Source organism: Gymnoscopelus braueri (assembly GCF_963280865.1).
Source record: "Gymnoscopelus braueri genome assembly, chromosome: 5".
NCBI lineage: Eukaryota > Metazoa > Chordata > Actinopteri > Myctophiformes > Myctophidae > Gymnoscopelus > Gymnoscopelus braueri.
The window spans coordinates 15145083-15169023 of record NC_137606.1 but is presented as its reverse complement, the minus strand read 5'-3'; the positions used below and the strand labels follow the sequence as shown (position 1 = coordinate 15169023).

Below are 23941 nucleotides of genomic sequence, written 5' to 3'. Positions count from 1 at the left end.
GGCTCACTGACTGATATCCCACTCACAACCAATGGTTTCTCCTATGCACAAACACACACACACACACACACACACACACACACACACACACACACACACACACGCGCAGTGCTCAGTCGAGCTTCGCTGCGGCTGCCTGCTCCTCGACTTTGTTGCCACAGCAACGCAGCACTTCTCTGCGTGTCTCAGTAGCAGCACATGCTCCCATTAAAAAATACCATCTATACACAGCAGAGGAAAAATACAACCCAGCTCATCTACACACACACACACACACACACACACACACACACACACACACACACACACACACACACACACACACACACACACACACACACACACACACACACACACACGTATGCACATTGAACTCTAATACTCCACTGAAACCTAATTTTAGGCTGTTACTGCAGCAAGCGTCTCGGTTAACACTATTTCATTCTGTGCCCCAGATCTCTTCTTTTTGCCAGGAAATGTGAGGTTAAAATAAGTGAAATAGTTGTATTCTGTGTTCTCTGCATAGCATACTGTATGCCCAAACCCTCTCATACACTCTCTCAGGGGAATGCATGTTCTCTTACAGTCGCATCCAATAAAGTAGAAAGGTTGCATCAGATGGATGGGGGGGTGATCAATTCACACACACACACACACACACACACACACACACACACACACACACACACACACTCACACTCACACACGTTCACGCTCACGCACACACGCGCACACACACACACACACACACACACACACACACACACACACACACACACACACACACACACACACACACACACACACACACACACACACACACACACACACACACACACACACACACACACACACACACACACACGCAGGACAACTTCCTCCACCAGTGTATTCAGAAGAATTAGTATACATACTAAAAGGCAACCATGGGCAAACGGGGCATCAAGCCAACATGCAGCAGAGACCCTGAGTTCCACACAGATTAGAGGCTTCATCCTAAAATGCATGCTCACCTCACAGTTGCGTCCGGTGAAGCCCTGGGCGCACGTGCACGCGTACGACCAGGTCTCCTCTGGCCTGCCCTCAGAGGGCAGAGCTAGGCAGAAGCCCCCATTGAGGCAGGGCCGTCCCTCGCAGGGGTCGGGCGGAGGTGTGGCCTGGGTCGGGATCGGCTCTGCCGGGGACGGGGTGTCGGGGGCCAGCTGGAAAGCGGACGGCAGAGACCCGGCCCTGGCGCCCAGGACGAGGACAAGGAGCAGGGACACGGAGCACCGCATGGGCCGTCCGCACAAACTCCTCCTGTCTTCCTGGTCCTTCTTCATCTGCTTCGCTTTTGTCTGTTTGCTCCTTCTGTCGTCTTCTTCTTCTTCTTCCACCTGTCCTCCCTGCCTTCTTCTCTTGTTATTTGTATTTCAATTGAGCTCAGAACAATGCCGCTTGCTCTGCCGGCGAGGGGTCAGTGGTGTACGTACGTACGTACGCACGTGTGCGTGTGTGTGTGTGTGTGTGTGTGTGTGTGTGTGTGTGTGTGTGTGAGAGAGAGAGAGAGAGAGAGTGTTTAAAGTGAGTGAGAGAGGCAGCTGGTTAAGGATGCTGAATCCTGGCTGTATGCAGGAGAACTGAGAGACAGAGAGAGAGAGAGAGAGAGAGAACAGGCTGGCTGACGGAGCAGAGGAAGAGGAGGGAGGGAGGGAGGGAGGGAGAGAGAGAGAGAGAGGGCTGGCTCCTGCTCACTCACTGCCTCCTATCCCTAGTGACGACAGGTGACGCCACTCTCTCTCTCTTTCGCTCTCTGTCTCTCTCTTCCTTTCTTCCCCATCCTTTATTTCTGTCTTCCACTACACACACACACACACACACACACACACACACACACACACACACACACACACACACACACACACACACACACACACAGCGAGCATGACAGAGTGAGAGGAGACCTGTGTAGAATCTCATCAGCCTTTAATTTTACTCATTTTTATCCCACGTTTTTTTTAACCTATTTTTTTCCACCCAGTGCCAATTGCCTAAGCTTGTAATCCTGGGTGCTACTCTCCCTCTGCCAGCCTAGGGAGAGCCCCGAACTGAGCTCATGCTTTTTTCAACACATGAGGAGTGAGCAGGCTGCTTCTTATCGCCTGACAGGGGGGGAAACCCGGTAGGACGTAGCGTGTGGAAGGAACACGTTATTCCAACCAGTTCCTTTCCACTCCATCAGGTGCCCCGGCTGACCAGGGGGAGGCAGTATAGAGACCAGCATTAGGGCATGTTTTTTGTGAGGGTATCTACACACGGGGAGAACATGCAAACTCCACATAGAAAGGCCCTTTCGCCAACCCCACCTAGGGTATGGGCACTGATGACGCGGAGGAGAGAACACGCCCCCAGCATCCCCGACAGGAATCGAACCCAGGACCTTCTAGCTGTGAGGCAACAGCGCTACCAACTACCAACACCTTGCCCCCAGAATCTCATCAGCCTTATCCTCACCTTGGAGCCTCCTGGCGTGGAGGGGGAAACAGACAGCAGCAGGGGAAGGTGTGTGTGTGTGTGTGTGTGTGTGTGTGTGTGTGTGTGTGTGTGTGTGTGTGTGTGTGTGTGTGTGTGTGTGTGTGGGGGGGGGGGGGTAGTTTGGGGTACAAGGAGGAGTGGAGAAAATCCTAAGCAGCTTTGCCTTGGTGATTAGCTGCTTTATAGTGATAACAGGCGGCATTACCACAGGGACATGTGATCTGTCACCCCAAACCCGCCGTGGTGGTTTTATCAGGGGGAGAGTTGGGGCTCAAATGTCAGAAATTATTCATTCCTAAAGACATCCAGGCATTAGCGGAAATCTTATGGATGGTGACCGCAGACCAGCTTCATCCAAACACACACACACACACACACACACACACACACACACACACACACACACACACACACACACACACACACACACACACACACACACACACACACACACACACACACACACACACACACACACACACACACACGTGTGTGTCGGTGTGAACACACTTTAACGGATTTGACAGAGGGGCAGCAGGACACCAGGGTCTGATTGGGCCCTGCATGTGACAGAGACTCAAAACACACTCATCATTGCACTCATCAATTCCCAGCATGTTAAAGGGAAAGACCACTTTGGTAGAGGTTTGGGTTGTGTAGTCACCTTGCCATGATGTAACTCCAAAGGTGGACAAGAAATCTAAAATAATTGCTCAATTGATTTGAAATTGATAATAAAAAATATGCTCCTCATTGACTTATTAAAACAGCTCTCAAAGTCACTCTTTTAGCCCGTAAACGAACACAAACAAAGTTGATTCAGACAATATAGAACACCACCAAGCCCAGTACTGTTTATGTTTTTAATTAAAAACGTCAACGGATCCAGTCCGGGTTTTCTTCTTAATAAAAATAGCTAAATCAACAGGAAGTTCACATTTTTATTAAAAAAACAAACAGTACTGGGTTTGGTGATGTTCTATATTGTCTGAATCAGCTTTGTTTGCGTTTATGTGCCAAAAGAGTGACTTTGAGAGCTGTTTCACTGTACAATGTAAGTCAATGAGGAGCATATTTTGAATGATCAATTTCTTATCAATTATTTTTGATTTCTTGTCCACCTTTGGAGTTACATCATTGCAAGGTAACTACACAAGCCAAACCTCTACCAAAGTGGTCTTGCCCTTTAAAAGGATAGTATAAGTAGCCTTCGGAACCAACGGTTCGCAAGCCATGTGGCCCTTAGGTCAGCAGGCTATCTCCCGTTTCCATATTGTGAGGCTGCTTAATGCAAGTACACCCCTTGGACATGATGCTAGTATGTCGCAGGGACTTACCCCCAGTCCAACCCTTCATGCTGAGTGCTAAACAGGAGGCACTGGGTACCATTATCATCATTTTTGGTATGACACGGCTGGGCATTGAACCAACCTCCCAGTCTCAGGGTGGACACTAACCAAAAGGCCACTGAGCTGGACAATAAACGGATGGTGGCAATATTCTTTGGTGCAGGAAAATACTCACTAGGTTTGGGGTGGTTACTTTCAAAATGTTGTCCATTGTAGGTTAACCACCCTGGTGTCCCTATTTAGGGCATGTTATAGGGAAACATTTTGAAAAAAAATCTTTATAAGAGCTGTCAAACAATTTAGCATGCGACAAGTTGTGAGCTTGCAGATCTGCTTGGTGGTTAAACTGATTACATTTGTAATCACTCATGAGATACTTTTCCTAAACATTTTACAGCAGCTAGGCCAATGCTCGTTGGGAAGTCATGCCCTCCAGTTATGCAATACCTGTTGTCAGAATGCGTCGTCAGAGTACTTACAGTGGGCAGTACCCTCTATCAGGCTTGGAGGCCAGTCTATGATGCCAGTAGCCTATATGACATCATATTGATTGATGACACCACTCCCTCAACTACAGCTTTTGAATAGTAGTTTTGTAGTTTTCCCCTCCAAGATAACCTGATACAAAAAGTGTATCATAAGTTCACCTCAAGGCTTTCATAGCCTTAATCACATATTCAGTATTGAGCTAAGTAATGAAACTGAACTTGACTAGCGAGCTTCATGTTGAACTGCACATATAACCTAAATCCAAATGGTGTAAAACTAGAAAGCTTTGGAGGTCTTGACTGTGTCTTCTTGTCATTTCCTCTGCAGAACACGAGCGTCAGAATGATTCATCGCCTCAATTTATGTACGAGTCCAATGTCTCCGAGACCGGCTTTGTCGTCACGGCAGGGCTGGTATAATCAATATAGCTGCGGTTTTGTTAATGAGACGTCAGCCTTAAGATTCTACGGCCTCGACTCTCCCATTTCCATATTGAATCCTCCCCATGCCACAGTAAATCTGTCACTTAAAACCACTTTAAGCATCTCACCATGACCCTAGGACCCCCTACGAAGCACCACAGGGGTTGGAGGCTGGAGCAACATGGGTCTAGCTAGGCCTGGTCATACTGTACGTAAATGGCTGCATTCTAGAAAAGAAGCTGTATGCTAGTGTATTCCGTCAATAGACATGAAATAAGGCGTATATTTTACTTGTCTTTATTGCACTATTACACCATATCAAGGATTAATGATTAAACTTGTCCATGCATTCATTTTCAGTGGACTTGACAACTGTAACGGTGTCTTTACAGAGTTTAATGTTTGCACTTTACAAACATTTTTTTATTTTTTATAAGACAGCTGCAGTTGGTGCAGAATGCTGCTGCTCCTTGCGAACATAAAGGGGATCATAATCACGCCATATCACAGATCTTTACACTGGCTCCCTGTGTCCAATAATTGATTTCAAAATAATACTGTTGGTTTAAAAGCATTGAATGGTTTATGGCCATTTTGGCTATAAATCATTCATGCTTTTTGATCACATTTGTGATCTTGTGCCATCATGAACCATCCAAAGAGAGCCAAGCTCAAAACCTGGTGGTTCAGAGATGTCCCCTTCCCACCCTCAAAACCCACCTGTTCAAAAATTGCTTTTCCAAGTTGAGGTCGAGTTGAGAATGTTCTCAACTCTCGTTGAACCGTTTTGTTTTTATTCTTGTACTATACGTTTGAGTTTTCCTAATAAAAGTAAGTTGTTCCGGAAATGAAAAGGTGTCTAAACAGAAGTGATTTAAGCCAAGTGCTGAATTTATATTACATCAGTACTTACAACTACAAGCACCACTAGCTGAGCCACCATTTGAGAAAAAACGTTCCAACAATTCGACCAATGTCACATATTTTGCCTAGAAATAATGGTAGGCCTAAATAAGCCTCACATTTATTTGACTTAGTTCATGAAATATGATGCAAAGTCATTAATTACATCCTCAAAGTATATTCCATTGAGCAGATCAGATCATACAATATTCTGATTCAAGTGCATACCGACCGCAACCAGAGGACTGGGCAATGTTTTGGGGGGACAACTGGGCACTACTTTGAGAGAACAGGGCATTATGTGGGATAACAGGGCACTATTTGGAGAGAATTAGGCAATATTGTGTACATTACATTTTAGAACCAGCTCAGTCGCCTGGGGGTTGTTGGGGGAGATGTAGCGGAGTAGCCAAAGCCTAATCTCTCACCTGGCCAAGGGCTGATTCCTAGCGGTAGACGTTTGGTTTCCCATGTGGGAGACACAGGTTCGAATCTCGTGTTACACTAGGACTAGCTGTTCTACACAACTAGAAGCATCAAACACTGAGACAAGAAAAACAACGGTACAAATAAAGAACAATGACTGTCCATGTTCTATTCTGCTGACACCCCTAACCTATCATAAAGAATCCACTGAGTGTGACAGGAAGAGAATGATGAACGGATGGTTAAATAAAGCAATCGTACAAGATTGAGTCAAACAGTTACTTTATTTATGTTCAGGTAAAAACATGAACCTGATGCAGTAAATTATTGCAGATCTTAGAAACCAGCACATGAACGATTGGGCCAAGAGAGCATACAGTGGCGCCCTCCACTGGCCACAGACTGCAGGTGCACACCACGGTTTGTTCCAAGCCAGCAGTGCAAAAAATAAACTACAGCAAGAAAAAAAAAAGACATAGAAAATTAAAAAAAAAAAAGTAAAGCAGACACTCACACCTCAAACCGGGTGTGAAACTGCATATAAACTTTATTCCGTAAATTAACTTGAAATGCTATCTGGCCATGAAACGATAAAATGAGACCAGCCAAATCTTGTGCCCAGCTACATTATGTGTTGGTGGGATGCTCAGAGTTTGGCCCTAGCAGTCTACTAAAGGCTATACTTAAAAATCGTCGCACGACGTCGCTTGACAAAAATGACGCATCTTCAACTATGACGCGGTCGAGTGACGAGATATAAATTAGCCTCGAGAGTACCCTGCATTGCCAGTAGGGTCTTACAGAGACGCACTACTTGATCAAAGTAAAAAGCAAAACAAATGTATACTGTATGTCCAACACACTGGATACAACCCATCAACATCCGAGCTGAAGCTCTTTGTAAATAAGCAGGCCAGAACACAAAGTCATCTTGGGTAGAAAATAAAGTAAAGATACTATGCTCTCGTCTACCCGCATTCAACCAACTGCAACTCTCGTTTCCACAGCTTTAAGCAAAAGACACACATTAGGGAGGAAACGTCGAACCGAAATGCAACACACAACTGGGGCGGGGGCAATATAATATACAGAACAGAATGCGAACAGACAAACTGAAAGAAGAGGACATGAGAACAAAGAGCTATTCTATCAAATGTGTAGAATGAGCAAAGTCTGCAAATTTGTCTGTACAAATGATCTTTGGAGCTAAAGTGAACCTAGCTTGCTCGATGGACCCCCCACCCCACCCCTCCTCCCCACCACACAGTGACGTTATCCACCGACCTGGAGAGGAAACATCCCTTTTTTTTAAATATCACACAGCAATGCAATTTTAAAATGTCACCCAGGTTTTTTTCATCTTTTTTAAACATTACTCAACTACTGATATAAGTTTCTCACTTGTTTTTTTGTCTTTTATTATTTTTCTTGTAGGATCTGTGAGTCATGTAACGTAACGGCTTTCCTTTTTTTCTTTTTAGGAGAGACAGGGGCAGCAAATATATATCTGAAGTCTTTAATTTTTCTGCAAGCTGCTTTCTCTAACAAGAAGGCTGTACACGTAGCCTTGATGTATGTGATTAAAAAAAAGAAAAAGAACCAAAAAACACTATAAGGAAGTCAAGAATTCGTCAGTTGCTGTAGAAGGCATTTGAATGTGGAGACGTTGCGCGATCAGGAAAGGTGGAAAGACTGCTGGCCCTCACGGGCTGCAATCAACAGTTTCTCACGCATGATGTCTATGCTGGAATAGTCGGGCAGCTTCAGGTAGTTAACGCAGGTCATGACCGAGGGTAGGAAGTCGTCTGGGTTCTCCGTGGACTCAAACGTCTTCCTGACGATGGTAAGAGGGGGGTTCAGACTCCGGAAACCTGGGATAAGGAGCAACGCCAGTGTTAAAATTCAACACATCCACCTGCTTTCCTATGCATGTGTATTTTTCAGCATGTATGGATTATTTTGAAGCAGAACGTTTTCAATGCCATTACTTTGAGAAGGCAGTAAGTCGTATATACACAATTATATATGGTATGGCCTCAGTACGGCTCAGGGTTTCTATTGGTGTGAATTGTTCTTGCACTAATTTATGAGATGAGGTATGGTGACCACACAAACACAGTACAATATCACCCGCCTTGGCCATCTTGGATTCTAAATGCCTTAAGCATCTAGAATCGTTCAGTGTGACATGGTAACACTATCGTAGGAAGAGTTCTGGCAGTGTCCAAAATGTTAGGCTGCGTTTGTCATGTGTGGCTGGTGCTACGACACCAGAGAATTATATAAGAGCTATCAAGACTTCTACCTTTACCGGAAGATCCACTACATACATTTGATGGGTTTCGTGTGGCAACTGGTAGTATGTGCAGACAGAAAAATGGCTGTAGATACCAACAGCCCCCTTTGGAGATTTGCCAACACATGTTGTCCTCTTCTGTCAAGCCAAGCTCAGCCAAGCCCCGAGAAGTCATCCTCCTTTCCTTTTTTGTTTTCTCAAGGTAAAACAATGCCCAGCATACTTCAGCTGACGTAGGTTGAGGCCTCCTCATTGCACAATGTGACAGCAGACTTAATTCAACTCGCACAGTCTGACAAGGCAGATAATCAAGATTTTACCTATTTCCCCCATCACAGAGTATGACATGTAATGAATGTGCAAGACTCCCAGTATCCTTCATACAGTCTGCACTGCAGGCATCGTAAAACAAGAAGGGACTGCATTATCCCACTGAGAAAACAGTACCTTCCGTTAGTGTGCCTTCTCTGTCAGAGCTTCAAAAGAGGAGTTCTATTCCAACACATACCGGTCACTGATCCAAACATTGGCTCTGATAGTTTCATCGGTCAGCATTAACAATCATATCTCTGCTGTGCTGTCCAGCGCGAACCTGCTAACTCCAAAACGCTCATTGTTCAGGAAACAAAAAAATTAAATATACGTTTTTCAGGAAATTAAGAAAACCTTATATTTTTAAAACAAAGCAATACTGACGTAAAGGGTGTTCAATAGCGTCGATTTATGAAAGAAAAGAAAATGGAGTTAGCTGGTTCGTCCTGGACACCGACGATATGCTCTCTGCTGCTGTCACTTTGCTCATGACAGCTTTAGAACGTGTCTCTTGCCTTCCCCAAGTACTGTAATTCATGCATTACCTGCATTTGTACAACTAGCGGTTTGGGCCGCGTTGCAATGTATGCTTCAATTAACATTTGCTTAATGCCGCTTGTTGGTGCACTGTCACTGCAACTAACTGTATCATGTAGTTATTTCTATCAAAAGGATCCCCGGCTAAAAAGCCTTTTATGCCTTAATACATTAATACATTAATACACCTTAAATGTTTTATTAACACATTGACTGCCAGAATTATTTCATAATTTTTTAGCCAGTGCCAGAGTTTTTCATTGGAAAAAAAAAAGTACTCAGGAGCCGAAATACAGCATTTTTAAGTTTTAAGTTAACAAGGAAGTGGATAGGAGTCTAGATCTTCAACTAATCATATCTCCTTGGTCTTTGGGTGAAATTGGAAAAAAAAAAACGTAGATCTACGCGATTGGCACGTGGCGGCTTTAAAGCGGTTCGCGTAGATCTACGTGATTGGCAGTCAATGTGTTAATAGTTCATCTTTCACTCAAGGGACAACTCCCGTCGCAAGTTGATGATGTCATTTTCCCATGTGTGGTCCAGCCCTATGGAATGTATGTGCTAATAAAAAGTATTGAAAATATTGTTTTGATGCTCATATTAACCTTAGGAAGTATTAAGATGTTTTTTATTAGCACATGCATTCCATAGGGCTGGACCACACATGGACATATGACATCAACTTGCAACGGGAGCGGTCCCTATTGAGTGAAAGAGTAACTATTTCTAAAATAAATAAAATATTTACGATGTTTTTCATTTCTAATTTTAGCTATATAGGGCAATTACCATGTATTAAGTCATATAAGGCTCATTAGCCAGGGATCCTTTTAAATTGCTATGCTCGTTATATCCCAATATACAAATAAATTACCTTTAAAAAGAAAAATTATAAAAATCTGGGTAACTAGGGAACTCTGGCACATTTCCAGCAAGGTTTATTAATGTGCACTGTCTGTCAAGTAAACCCAAATAAAACATTTCTGTGTGATGCCACTCACCTCCCACAGGCAGTCTGGGGCTTCCAGTAACAAACTGCAGGAAGAGCCTCTGCTGTTCGGCATCAAAGCTACTCAGCACCTCAAACAGGAACCGCACAGCACGGCTGTGGAGACAACACGTGTCAAATAACTCTTCATCAGCCACATCTAGCAACTTTCTTCGATTACTCAAGTGTACAATCAGTTCTTATTGTCATAACTCAATAGTTGAACATAGCGTTTCGGCAGTTTCATCAATTCCGGATTGAAATCTATATCTATATGACTTCAACTGGGCTAAGAAAAGAAATACGGTTTACGTAAATATTGAAGGTTTGCATATTTAGTATTTTAAAATAGGCATGTCATAATATGAGCTCTTTTTCCCCCCCCCTTTTCTTTTTACATAACGTCAAGGACCCGAGGGTCTGAGGCCGACTGTCCCACCTGTCATGTGTGTAGCCGTGGTCGGGTCGACAGCACTCCATCAGTGTCTTGACGTCCCATGTCTCTGATTTACTGCCGCACAGCAGCTGGTCCAGCTACAACAGCAGGAGATGGAACAAATTCAAAAAATGGCTACAGCTGCAGACATGATTACAATTACAACAGCAATGTACAATCATACACACATCTACACCTCCTGGAAGAACCATGCACATTCAGCGGGGGGGAAAAAAAGAAGCGCTCACCTCCTCTGGATAGAAATACTGTAGGTGATGCAGGGGGAAGACTGACTCAAAGCCTTCCCTAAATGACTCAAATTGCCTGGACACTCCTTCGTTCAGCGTCCAGTACACCACCAACTAAGAGACACAGATTCAACAACATTGAGACAGAATATCTTGACAAGATGAACAGTCTTGAACTTCTGAATATGTGACAGACGTACCCTGAGGTATTCCTCCAGGTTGTAGATGGTGACGGGGACGTCTTTGCCCCCCTTCTTCAGCTCGATGTTGGGGAATCCCGGCAGGGTGAAGTCCAAGCCCAGGTCCTCCACTGAGCAGCCGTTCATGTTCAGGCTCTCCAGCGCCTGCTGCAGGGTTTCCCTCGTCTGAGATGAGACATGCAGGGAAAAAGGACGAAGACGCAGAGAAGACAGAAAAGAAGAGATTTAGTACTGAACTGGGATTGAACACCTAAACAAATCCAATAAACATCAAGATAAGAATGGCTTAAAAATAAATGTGATGTGAAGAATATCTGGGGCACAGTAAATATGCAATTCCAAACAGCCTTCAGGAGAAAATGTTCAGAAACTATTATGAACATAGCATGCCCATACACAACAAAACATCTGCCCTCTTTAACTAAAACAAAACCGGTCTGTGATAAGGTGCTTTCTTTAATAAAGACATCTTATTCAACAAGGAAATACCAGAAATTGATAGTCAGAGGCCTTTAAATTGCCAACAATAGGGAATTCACACCATCCGATCCCTGTCACACTGGTGCTCTCAAATTTGATTTTCAATTTGCACAAATTGGTCTAAGATTCTGTACATAGCCTAAGTGGTATTCCATATTTTATTTCTGTTCCTTGTCCGTCCTAATTGTCCCTTTTCATTACTTTATTTTATTTCCTCTCTTAGCCAGCTCTTAATCCCGTTTATTGCGTCTCCAATGCATTAGTTGTATTCGTACTGCTTGCATCATTTGATTACAAGCTGTTTGATGTAAAGCATTTTGTACCCTTGTTTTGAGAAGTGCGACAAAAATAAAGTTTATTATTACGTTGTGGCACGGTCGCTGAATGCTTTGAGGGGCCATGTTCTTCACCTGTGTTCGGTCCTGCTCTAGCCTTTTCTTCTGGCGGATGATGTCCTCCAGGTGCTGGATGGACTTGGCTACGCCAGGGTCGATGTTGATCAGGTCATGGGAGCTGATGGAGGTTTCGTGCCTCAACATCCACTTGTAGAAGGGCAGCCCCAAGGGTAGGTCCAGCTGAGGGGGATGAGAGGTTGGGTGCTTGTGTTAAAGAGGTTGTGTTAAAATGCTGAAAGTTCAAAACACAGTTGGATCTGTGCATCAATAAATCTAGTCTGTGCATCGATACATGCATTCTGGTGCATATTAAGCACTTAAACCATATATATACACTTTGTTGACGGGGGGCCTCCAGGGGTCTTTACTTGGTTCGCTCATTTTTCTCCTCTACACCAAATCTCTGATGAAAATAGCCGATATACAAGCTCACAACTGGTCACATGGATGCTATTTTGTTCACCCCAGAATACATATGCTAGGGTTCATGTGATTAAACATCTGTCCCAGGTCTGGACTACATTGACAAGAGTGACACCAGAAGCCACATTAATCACATAAGCTTTCCACTGGGACAACAGTAATTATCTACATTTGTATGAGTTAAAAAATACTCCTGGTTTATATTCAACAACTGAAAACAAGTGTCTCTGGTCGTTCCAGCCTTCCAGACAACAGATGGTCAGAACTAAAAAAGAAAAAAACATAATTACAAGTCTGAAGTCCATAATGGCTTTGGCCATCAGCTTTCCCAAGAAGCGGAACTTCATTTTGATTTTGGCGATGTGTGCTGGCTTGGTCGTCCTGCCAAAGGGAACCGCAAATAGTCCCCTGGTGCTGAACATATACTTGGTCGCCTCTTGGCTTCCTGTAGAGGCAGAGTCAACAACATTGATAGTTATTCAGGGAAAGGAGCATCCCAAGAAAATAAACCCAAGGTAGATCATATACCAACAGACATTGAACAGATTTAGCACCCATTAAGATGTTTCACACAAACTTATTTTTAGGTAGGACAAAACATTCACGTCAGAAATGTAGTCTCTGACAGCTTTGGTAAAATATTTCAGTGGGCTTCAAGCTACACTCAAGTATTTTAGTGTGTGTTCAACCTCAAGTGTAGATAAACATGGTGGTACAGTAGTACCTTTAGGGTTGGCCAGGGTGACCTCTTCACCCCTCCATAGCCCCAGGTCTGCCCGTTGGAGCTCTTGAGACACCAGAGCATAGAACTCCAGAGTGGGGCCCAGGCCTGTGCCCACCTAAGAGGGGATCACAAAAAAAACATTTATAGTGGAGAAAATTTAAGGAGTGAAAATTTGTGACATCTTTCTTACGATATGGAAATCTATGACTATTAGACATAGGCGACATCCAAAATGATCACACTAAACCTTTATTTGCAGTGGGGGGGAGAGTGATACACTATCAATTCTCAATTCATTTAAAATGCAATCAATAGCATAATTGCTAGGAAAAAAAATCGATAGTTGCAGCCCCAATATTTACATACATCTAGTTAATGGCCCAAAGCGTATGTCTATATCAGAGTACTGTCAAGAATTTAACATGGTCCAGTACCTCATTCTCATACTGGATTTCCAGCATGGCCCTAGAGCTGCCAAGGTCTTGCATGACAGCCTCTGCCTGTTTTAGCAGCTCTTCGCGGTTTATCGTCCTCTGTAAACACAAAACACAATGAAACAAGTGAATACAGACAAAAGGTGGAAAATACAAGTTTTCAAATTGAGTCAAAAAATGCAATTGTCATATCATTTTCTACTAATCCTTGAGATCATATCCTGATTATGACAGACTTAAGCAAACATGATGTTCACATAACCTGGCTATCATGCTGATTTCCATCTGTCACTGGGTTAATGACTCAAGCAGAATATAACAGGATATTAACTAATATCTATATGTAACTAATATCTATATATTAAAATGTGTTAAATGAAATAAGCTTCATTTCTAGCCTCAAAATGCATCTGTGGGTTCCTTTCTACCTCTATTATAAGTCCTAATCATTTAACAGCTAAAGTGTTATCTACGGGTGGCAGGAAATTAAGCACCTAATCAGTTAATGAATTTATGCTATGACAAAGTAAACCACGTCACTATGGCGACAAATGTAACCTTTTTCCGGTCAAGACGTGGTGCCACTCGGCTGTCCTGAGAGTCTGATTGGTTGATCTCGGGGTTAGTGTCAAGTAGGCGCTGCATGGCTCTGTCACGGTCAAAGGCTGTTACGTAGAACAACATCTGCCGTGTGTCGAAAGGGAAGAAGAACGGGCTAAAGTGGTGGAGAGAGAAATGGACAAATACACATTAATAGAGGAACAACAGCAAATCGAACGAATAGATTTAATTGATTATAAAAAAAGATCCACAACACGTCGCAATGCATTGTGAGCTTGTAGGAACACAATTTTCGTAAAACAAGTATAAAATATGGCTTAAGTGATAAATCAGATTTTTTTTTGTCAAATATAAATGAATAAAAAAAGATTGTTTTCGTGTCGAAATAATCCAAATAATGTGCATTCGATTATTAGATGAATCGAAAAAATACTCTAGAACAGGAGTCTTCAACGTTTCTCAGGCCAAGAACCCCTTAGCTGAGAGAGAGATGAAGCAGGGACCCCCACTACATATTGTATAAAACTGTGTTGCAGATCAAACTTTTTCATAGATTTCATAGATGGTTGGATTCATGCTAATGTGTATTTTAAGACAGTTAACCTTTAAACTCTCAATATTTAGTCAACTTGACTGTTGCCTCTGTACTTTTTCCCTCTACACCAACTCCGAAAATAGCAGAGCTACAAGCTCACAACACCTCGCGCTACGCGGCGTTGTGAGCGTGTAGATCTGCTATTTTCGGCTATAATGTTCCCTATCATACAAAGATTTGGCGGACCCCCTGTAGCAACTCTGAGGACCCCCTAGGGGTCACGGACCCCCTGCTGAAGACCCCTGCTCTAGATAATAATGGCCAAGAAGATAATCAATAGACAACAGGTGCATGGGTAGAGTGTGGGTAGAGCGTTTACCAGGTCTTTCCGAGCTCTATGAGCCAGGTGGGGATGTTTCCTGTCATGATGACCAGCGGGTCCTGTAACTGACGGTTTGCCTTTGCCGTCAGCTTACTGTTGATGAACTCACTATTGGGGATGATCTCCTTACACACCGCATTCTGCAACATGACAGCGTTTAGAGTTATTAAATTGGTGCTTTTATGCAGTGGTTCTCAAACTTTTTTGGTATGCATTAACTCATTCAGTGTCCGGCTTATTTATGGCAGTTTGGCTCTGAGTGCCACAGCCAAAATTCATTGTAAAAAAAAAGTGCTTAGGAGCCGAGATACAGCCTTTTTCAGTAAGAAGTTAAACAAAGAGTGAACTGGAGCAGAATATTTTCAAATCATCGTATCTTGGGTTCTGAACACGTTTTTTTTGGACGTCTTAGACGTCCAGTGGCACTCAGGGCTTATATTGACGGACGTCTTAGACGTCCAGTGGCACTGAATGAGTTAAGGTCACAGACCCCCATAACGGGTTCCATTTGTACACTCTCGGATTTACAGAATTTTAAGGGTATAGCTGGTGACCCCTTGGAACCCCCTAAAGGAATACACTAAAGATGATATATATGTACTGTATATTCACAAAAAAAAAATCAAAGTATTTTTTCTAGTCTCATGAATTTCAGTAATCTGTAAAAAATAGATGGTGATTAAAAGCACCATTACATAGGTAGAGCGGTGTATCAATGAAGGGAGAAGCAGACCCATTATCCCATGTTTAACTCTTTGAACGCCATCGCATTTTCGCCGGATATGGTGGCTGCAGCCTGGCTGAGCTGGTGAAAACCGCTTCACACAGATCGGCTCTGAAAACTTAACCCTTTGGGGGCTGGTGGATGGGTCGTGTTTGTTTATAAACACAGCCAGACGACGGATTATAATAGATATAAAACTTCTGTGACCGGTTGAAAAGGTTATAAAACACGAAAATCGCTGGCACTGGGTGAGTATATTATGAAAATACTCTAGCAGTCAAAGAGTTAAACTACTCAAGATGTAGCTATGGCAAAATCAAAATTATTTTCATATAAAAAAATCTTTGCCTTAGTCAAATTTTGTTTTACCAGACATTTTGTCCAACACTCTTATTTAACAGAGTTGAAAAACAACCATAAAGAGTATCCTTTAACACATTAACTGCCAGAGGTATTTTCATATTTTTTTAGCCAGTGCCAGAGTTTTTCATTGAAAAAAAAGAAGTACTCAGGAGCCGATATACAGAATTTTTAAGTTTTAAGTTAACAAGGAAGTGGATAGGAGTCTAGATCTTTGACTAATCATATCTCCTTGGTCTTTGGGTGAATTTTTTTCCCACTTTACGTAGATCTACGCAATTGGCACGTGGCGGCTTTAAATAGGTTCCAGTAGATCTACGTGATTGGCAGTGAATCAGTTAATAATGGTGGCAGTGGAATCTTTACAAAAGTTTAAAAGATTAATATCAGACTTACATCATACAAGTAGAACCAGTATCTACTGAGGGAGTGCAGGACCCTAAGCAGCAGGTTGACGTCTAAAGAGGGGTCGTCAAAGGTTATGTTCTCTGGTGGCTCCGAAATGAGGTATGTCTCTAAAGGATTGGCGACACTGGGACACACGCCGTCTGGACAAGCACAGGAAGGGGAGAGAAAGAATCACAGACTCATCAAGACAAGTTAACATGTAGAGAACAAGACAAGTTAACATGTAGAGAATAAGAAAGTGGTTGCAGGTGAAATGCCTGGACTTTAGTGGGGGTTATCTGCCTTATCGTGTAATGGGTCCAAATTCATGGTCGACTTATGCAAGGTCGATCAGAGATAAACCTAGAGGAACTTCCGCACAGTCTTCACTTACAGCAGTAGTTTATTACAACATTTCAGTCTAAACAACCTTCATCAGGTATCGCAGGTCGTTTAGACCAAAACGTTGTAATAAACTACTGCTGTAAGTGAAGACAGTGTGCGGGACTTCCATTCTTTCATGTTGCACTGGTTGCCACGCACCTGTCCCAGTAGGTGTGCAAAAGGATCTTTCTCTACAAAGTGGAGGAAATTCACCAGCAGCTACGGTTGGATGTTTTTAGTCCAAATACATCAACAAAATGAACTGGCTTCCATTTCCTGGAACTATAGTGAGGCTCTTACCGTGCCACAACTCATCCTGTTTCTTGGCGTTGCGAGGCGAGGTTTTAGTGGGGGCAGTCTGCGCTCGGCCCCTCTTTCCTCCCACAGCATCTTTGCTGCCATCCTCGTCTTCTCTCACAGGCTTATACCTGGCAGGGTGAGACGTACCAGAAGTTGCAAATACAGACTGGAAACATAATGCTATCATCACATTCACAGGCTTTAAACCCATTTACCCGGCGACGGCAATCACGGTTCCTACACTTTTACTAATCGATATGAACCCCCCCTCCCACCCAGATGACCAAGTGTAATTAGTTTTTACGGAAGTAGTTTAGAGCTACAGCCAGAACACTGTTACCATATGGTGTGTGTTTTGGTCCAGATGCCGGCTCGTCCGAGGGGATTGGCCTCATCATCCGTGGACTCCCTCTCCTCCTCGGCCTGAAGGCTGAACTGTCGGACGGCCTGGTACACGGTCATGTTGTACGGCAGCAGGTGGTCACCAATGTAGAACTGTAATCTGTGGCGCACACTGCCAGAATTCAGGAACTGGGCCGCCTGGGAAAATAATTAAGAGTAGATTTAATTTTGAATTAAAGCTCTAGTTTTAACACAGATCAAACTTTGATGTCCAATAGAAATATCTATATTCATATAGGGCTGTTATTTGGATGTGCACAGGGCTCAAGACTGCGACCAAAATAATGTCACATTCGGTCGCATTCCTGTGAGTGCATGATGATCATTATCATGTGATGCGTTAGCCATTGTGGTTGAAAGTAGTACTTTTCTTCTTCACTGGCTCGGTCTGTCTCTCCCTACCTGCACTTTCAGTGCGTGTGTACGTAGCGGCGCTGATGAAATGCATAAAAGAATCCTTCTGTTCTTTAAAGTGACTGTCAGCAGTTCTCAGATTGGATGCATGCACATACATAAGTCCTAGAAGTGCTTGACTCTAATATAGGACAAGCTTTAGCCTGTACAAAAAGCTGCCCTGAAATGTATAACATTAACACCATTACAAGAGGAACATTACGAGGGATTAAAAACTCCAGTTAAATTTCACCTTTTTATAACTGCTTGGCTTTTAAATAACCTAATGTATTTTCTCTGAAACGGTAGCTGAAAAAGAGACAGCTAGGAAACCACAAGGCAGTGGAAAGTTTCCAGACAGATGACAGATCACTGCTTAATGTTTTTTAACATTGTTAGCCTTGTAGGCTCTGCCATACAGATGGGTGGCTTGTCTGCTTGCAAGTACTCATTTTGCACTAAATACAACTTCATTTGTCTCCAGAGGGAAAACTGGTTGTGCAGCAGTAAAAACAGAGCAAACACCCAAGGTTAAAAACAATGCATGTAAAAACAAATGCTTTGTTTTTTTATGATAACATTTGTGTTATGTTTTCTTTTAAAACTACATGTAGATGGCCTACTTTGTCAGCCACTGCTCGTGGCAGAGAAACTAATGTTTGGATTACACTATTTTGCAAATGTCTACTCAAGTCACTCAATCCCTGTCAGTCTTTAGATCAATGTAAAACTATTAATCAGCATGTATAGTCATAGATGAATACAGTAACATGCTAAACAAAATGCAAGCAAATCATGTGCTGGCACGACAAGCCCTGGTTCATATGGCCTTTTGAGAGACATTTCCCAAGTGTGTTTGTAGCAGAGAGAGAGAAGAGGCATATTCTGTTGATATTAAGTTCAAGGTACAAACCAGTGATTCATCTATTTCATCATCTGAACCGTCATCATCACTGTCTTCATCCTCCTCTCTGATTCGTCCATAACCTGCACAGAATAGACTTAATGTAGCATTCCAACTGAGTAGAACGTATTACAGGTTCCATAATACAGCAGTCCAATGGCAAGGGGGAAACTTTATTTGCCTTTAAATTTTACCTCCTCAACTTCACTTTGGGAATAGGCCTGTCCTGTCACTATCATGACATTTTAGTTCACGATTAATTGTCAAAGAAATTCATGATTTAATTGTTTTTGGGATTAAACATTGGAACATAAATAAAATTACATTTTTGATTTGGGTTTTGTACACAAATTGCAGAGCAGACAACAAAAAAAAAGAAACATATTATACAAAAGTATTATTGACAATAATAAAACTCAACTCTGGCTACAAGTAAGACGCGCGAACGCGGGAAGCGAACGCAGCTCGAAAATAACAATAAGAAGAATAGAAAGGAATGAGCAATTGTAGAGAAGTGGGTGGTACAGTGAAATTAGTGATTACAGGGCCGCCACAAGAAGGCTCCATACCGCTAGCCCCTTTTTTTTTTGTCTTTTTTAAACCGTTATGTTTTTTGTTTTTTTTTGTAAATGTTTTGTCTTTGTAGTTGTTGAAATGTGTTTGGTTTAGGCATGTTGCAGGCTGTTGTGCATTTTAATCAGAGCATTGTATACATTCCTGCGTTCTTCATGGCCCTTTGCCTTGTTGATATCCCAATAGATGAACTCGTCTAGATGCTTTTAGATGCGTTATTTTTGACTGTAGCTGCTATATTTCTCTCAGGAGTGTAATTAGTCACCCAGGGGCAGGCGGATTTCAGCCACACTGTAGTGCAGGGGCAGGCGGATTTCAGCCACACTGTAGTGCACTCTGGCGCACTCTGGCGGCTTTACACAGGCAGCGCACACAATACTGCACACAGACAGAGACACACACAACCCGAGCAGGGTTTCATAGTACGCTCCACTTGCGGAGGCGCGCCACTCCTTCCGCTGCGTTCGCAAAAATAGGCCAAATACTGAATTTTATACTTATACTTTAAAAAATGGCACACAACTTGTCACATTGTGAGCTTATAGATCCGCTATTTTCACAAATGTCTGAAAACGTTTTAAATTTATAAAAATGCCAAGTAGGGACGCCAGGTTGAAAGTGTGAAAAAGGTGGAAATATTACATTTCTGTTAACTTCATCCTCATCAGCAGTTTTTCACGATTCTATCGATTATGCAAAATAACTGCAATTGAATCAAATAACTGTGATACGGCAATTATGTAGTAATTGTGAAAGGCCTATTTGCGTAATGTCAAAAACACTGAATAATGGGTGTCTGACAACTGAATGCTCTCACCGACCGTCAGCACTCACCTCGTACAACCAAATATCTTTCGATGGCTTGCACCAAGGCCAGGGGATCAATCTTCACTGGACCGCCCTTCCATTGCTTCACATTTGTGCAATCTGGGTGTCTTTGTAGCTGACACTTCAATTGATGAGTGTTGAAGAATTTCAGTGCCTGAGAGCCTCTGCAAAGGTAGACAAAGAGCATGGTTGAAACTAATACCATCACTAATAAGGGTCCAAGTTATTAGTTGACAGCCTTGTGTTGGGTCTTTTTTTCTTCTTTTTTTAAGTCTGTTGAATGGCACTGCACCACAGGTCAAAGCAAACTGCTTGTATGTAACCCCATATTTGGCAATAACATTTTGTGAAATGCACCCTAACAACAAGACTATATGTTTAGAATAAAATACATCTACAGACTACAGAGGTCATTATTGAATCAACAAAGATGGTTTTGTAAATGGTACCAAAGACTGGTGAAGACAAATCATAAAAGTGTAGATGGATAAATAAATACAAAATAAGAATACTTAACAGGAGACGAGATACAGTGAATGGACAATTGACGGCCACAACCGACATACCTGCTCCCATTGCCGTTGCCACTGGGAAAGTCATGCACTTTAACAGGGAACTGCTCCATTTGGCTCAGGCAATTGTTCATTTTGTGCACCAGCGACAGGAGAGGCCCGTTTTCTGATGGATCCAGTCGGCCTGCAAGCTCCATTCCTGGAACCTGGGAGCCATATGACAACAAACAGGGAAATTTAAAGACCCATAAAAAGGAATTAAACAAAGCTTAAACAAAAGAAACTTAAACAAAAAACACAGACCAAGTCGGGTTACAAAGCCCTTTTGTTAGAGTTAGACATTTCAGAGGACAATGGGTATGTTTTATATCTCAATAACTCAAGATTAAAGCTTCCTAAACGGTGGAGTTTTCTCTCACCGGACAACCATCTCTTACCGGGCAGCCAAAGAAGACATGCAGGAATCTCTTGAGCCGCACATCCCGGCTCATCACTTCCCGGTCGCTGTTGGAGGTTAGATAGAGCAGCAACTGTTTGACCAGCCCACTGTGCTGGATCTCAAATGACGACACGTCAGACTCCGAAACAATACTGCAGATCTCCACCAGACACTCCACACCACCGTCAACCTGGGAAGCAGGATAAAGACAAGACATCATAGATTAGAATTAGCAGATACCATTAATGCTTTTGCCAACACCACCATATACCATTAGCAGGTGTATACAAGTATATGGGCTGCTCAATTATAGAAAATCTCATAATCACATTTAATATTCAAATCATTATTATTTAATACTCATTGACTTTAGAAACACCAGGCAATGATTTACTGAAAAAATAAATGTTGAGCTGTTTTTTGCTCCTTCATTGTTTAGTCAGACTTTGAAATGTGTCATTTTGCCTTGTGGTGCAGACACCAAGGTGTCAGACTCTTTCCATCATCTTAAATCACGCTAGAGCTGCACCACTATGGCAAAACAGATAATCATAATGAGATTATCCAAATAACTACGGGTGTAAACAACTCTTTGGGTATTTAAGGGAGACCGGTCTCCCTTAAATACGTCACATCAGTAAAAACAACCACTAGATGACTGTTTGATGTTTGATCCTAATAAAGATGATGCTTCTCTACTTATGGCTCGGCCATAACTAGTACAACTCATCTTACAACTAATCTTCACATTTTAAATGATATGTAAGACAGCCAAATGGGAGCCCAATCTGGTGGAATTCTCCCACTGGCTAAAAGACCCCAACATATACAACAATTCTGTATTATTTTATATTTAAACTGTGACTTCCTGTATTAATTTCCACTTGCGTTGCTGATAGTGTCTTTTAGATGTTTTTTTTTTGGAGAAAATACTGCACCTGTAAGTTTAGCTGCTCTGTGGCAGTGCAGAGTCTCTGGAGTACATTCAGTGCAGGGTTGCTGCAGTCTACGTTCTCCGAGTTGAAGTAGCGCTCCACAAACTTACTGGCCGTCTCTTTGATCCAGGCCTTGATTTTGTCCCTGAAAATAATAATGTTATCAACAAAGGTCACAATAGTCAGTGGCTGATCACTGGCATTCACTATTTACGTGACTCACCCAAGAACATACTGAGAACTATCACCCTTCCTGATCCTACCTGTTATTTGAGATTGAGTCCTTGGGAGGTGCCCTTGCCAGGCCACTCACTCCCGCTGTGCGTGAGGGCTCAGAGCTGGCGCTGTTTGTCTGGGCGCCCAACTTGCCCCAGGTCTTGGGATTGAGACTGGCCAAGAAGGATGATTTGGGGGACTGTGTAGTGGTAGGGCTCTTAGCTGCAGTTAACAAGACAAGAGGATTTCAAGTTTCGTAAAAGGCAGTATGATTAATGCCCAATTGTACAGTTTTATTATCAGATACATAAAATACACTGGCTTCTTGAAAATAACCTTTGATATATTTACCATTGTGGTACAGCAGGTTCACAGCTGGGTGTATTTTGTTTGCAATGGTGCACGCTACCGTTTCTCTTTAATCAACTGTCAAAGCTGGCGTAGCACCAACTCAAAGGCATTACTTCACTCTGGCTGACCTCTTCAACTCAACCTGTTGGTATACTCGTCCACCCCATGGTAGAACAGTTAACCCCCCCTCCAAAACTCATGGCCTTGCCCATTGAGATTAATAATGTCTCTAGAGGGGAGACCTACAGTAGGCTACAACAAGGTAGCTATAATGGTGAAATGTTTCCTAACATGTGCAAGAAATATAGATATGACTTGTTGATTTGACATATTGGATTTATTTTAAGAAAAAAAACGCAAAAGAAAAACCTGCATAGCCTATGAAATGAGCTGGAAAGGTGGAATTGGACGAGGAGTGGTTTTGGTGCTAAACAAATGCTTGCAATGGATTGAAAAAAAAACTAGTTTGACCCCTCACATGCTACTCAAAGCAGAGTTCAATTTAGTAAATCTTTCCGGCATAAGGTTAAGGGTACCCCAACTTTCAGCAGCTGTCACAGATTCCCCTAGGGAAACTGAATTTCAATCTTTGTGAGATGTGTTACTAGACCCCTTTACAAACACATTGGTGAAGACAATTTCTTGGTAAGGAATTTAGTCCAAGATTTGACATTATACTGATAATATTCCCTGACTATCAAGCATCTGGTGCCCTACACCTAGCCCTATCGCTCATCCAGTGCCATTTAAGTCCTGTGCGATCTGTACACCATCCAGTTAACTGAAGCCCCGTTAACCTTGGCTCGGCTCTCCCACGCCGGCACATCCTGTCAATTCAGGTGCGGCTATCTAACTACAATACTACAACTAACTAAACTTCTTGTTGAGATATATACAGGGCTTATTAGATAGCATTTGGGATACTAAAGTATACTGCAAACTACAGTGAGTACACCACTACAACAGTTAGTACTACAGCTACGGTAGTACACTACAAGCAGACACTGAACCCCATGCAGAGTCTCACAGCAGTAATGTCACCCGTGTGCCCTGGTTGTGCTTTGACATCACTCTTATAAAAAATGACAAATCAATAGAGCTTGACCACAGCATTTCAATGAATGATCATGGATGTTTCCCTTCAACTTAATGCAATATCTGTGATCAGACAGCTTCCGA

General features: G+C 42.6%; 2 protein-coding genes across 7 annotated transcripts in view; both read right to left on the bottom strand.

Annotated features, from left to right (window-relative positions):
- Positions 1–1599, bottom strand: part of dner (delta/notch-like EGF repeat containing) — a 66248-nt gene extending 64649 nt beyond the window's left edge. Inside the window, exon 1 of the mRNA XM_080428574.1 lies at positions 1014–1599. Coding sequence (XP_080284700.1) covers positions 1014–1322 — 309 coding nt within the window. The 5' untranslated portion in view covers positions 1323–1599. The remainder of the gene's footprint in view (positions 1–1013) is intronic.
- Positions 1600–6368: 4769 nt separating this feature from the next.
- The window catches only part of trip12 (thyroid hormone receptor interactor 12), a 47999-nt gene continuing 30426 nt past the window's right edge, over positions 6369–23941 (bottom strand). For 3 of the 6 annotated variants that reach the window (XM_080427802.1, XM_080427807.1, XM_080427803.1), the window contains 20 exons: positions 22459–22633; positions 22199–22340; positions 21241–21450; positions 20876–21027; positions 20316–20473; positions 18918–18991; positions 17550–17749; positions 17210–17337; positions 16535–16686; positions 15052–15194; positions 14135–14291; positions 13577–13675; positions 13143–13257; positions 12709–12863; positions 11966–12175; positions 11121–11285; positions 10921–11034; positions 10676–10770; positions 10250–10353; positions 6369–7974 (listed from right to left, as the gene is read on the bottom strand). In XM_080427802.1, coding sequence (XP_080283928.1) covers positions 7778–7974; positions 10250–10353; positions 10676–10770; positions 10921–11034; positions 11121–11285; positions 11966–12175; positions 12709–12863; positions 13143–13257; positions 13577–13675; positions 14135–14291; positions 15052–15194; positions 16535–16686; positions 17210–17337; positions 17550–17749; positions 18918–18991; positions 20316–20473; positions 20876–21027; positions 21241–21450; positions 22199–22340; positions 22459–22633 — 2945 coding nt within the window. In that variant the 3' untranslated portion in view covers positions 6369–7777. The remainder of the gene's footprint in view (positions 7975–10249; positions 10354–10675; positions 10771–10920; positions 11035–11120; positions 11286–11965; positions 12176–12708; positions 12864–13142; positions 13258–13576; positions 13676–14134; positions 14292–15051; positions 15195–16534; positions 16687–17209; positions 17338–17549; positions 17750–18917; positions 18992–20315; positions 20474–20875; positions 21028–21240; positions 21451–22198; positions 22341–22458; positions 22634–23941) is intronic. The other 3 variants (XM_080427805.1, XM_080427804.1, XM_080427806.1) reach the window with 3 other exon arrangements.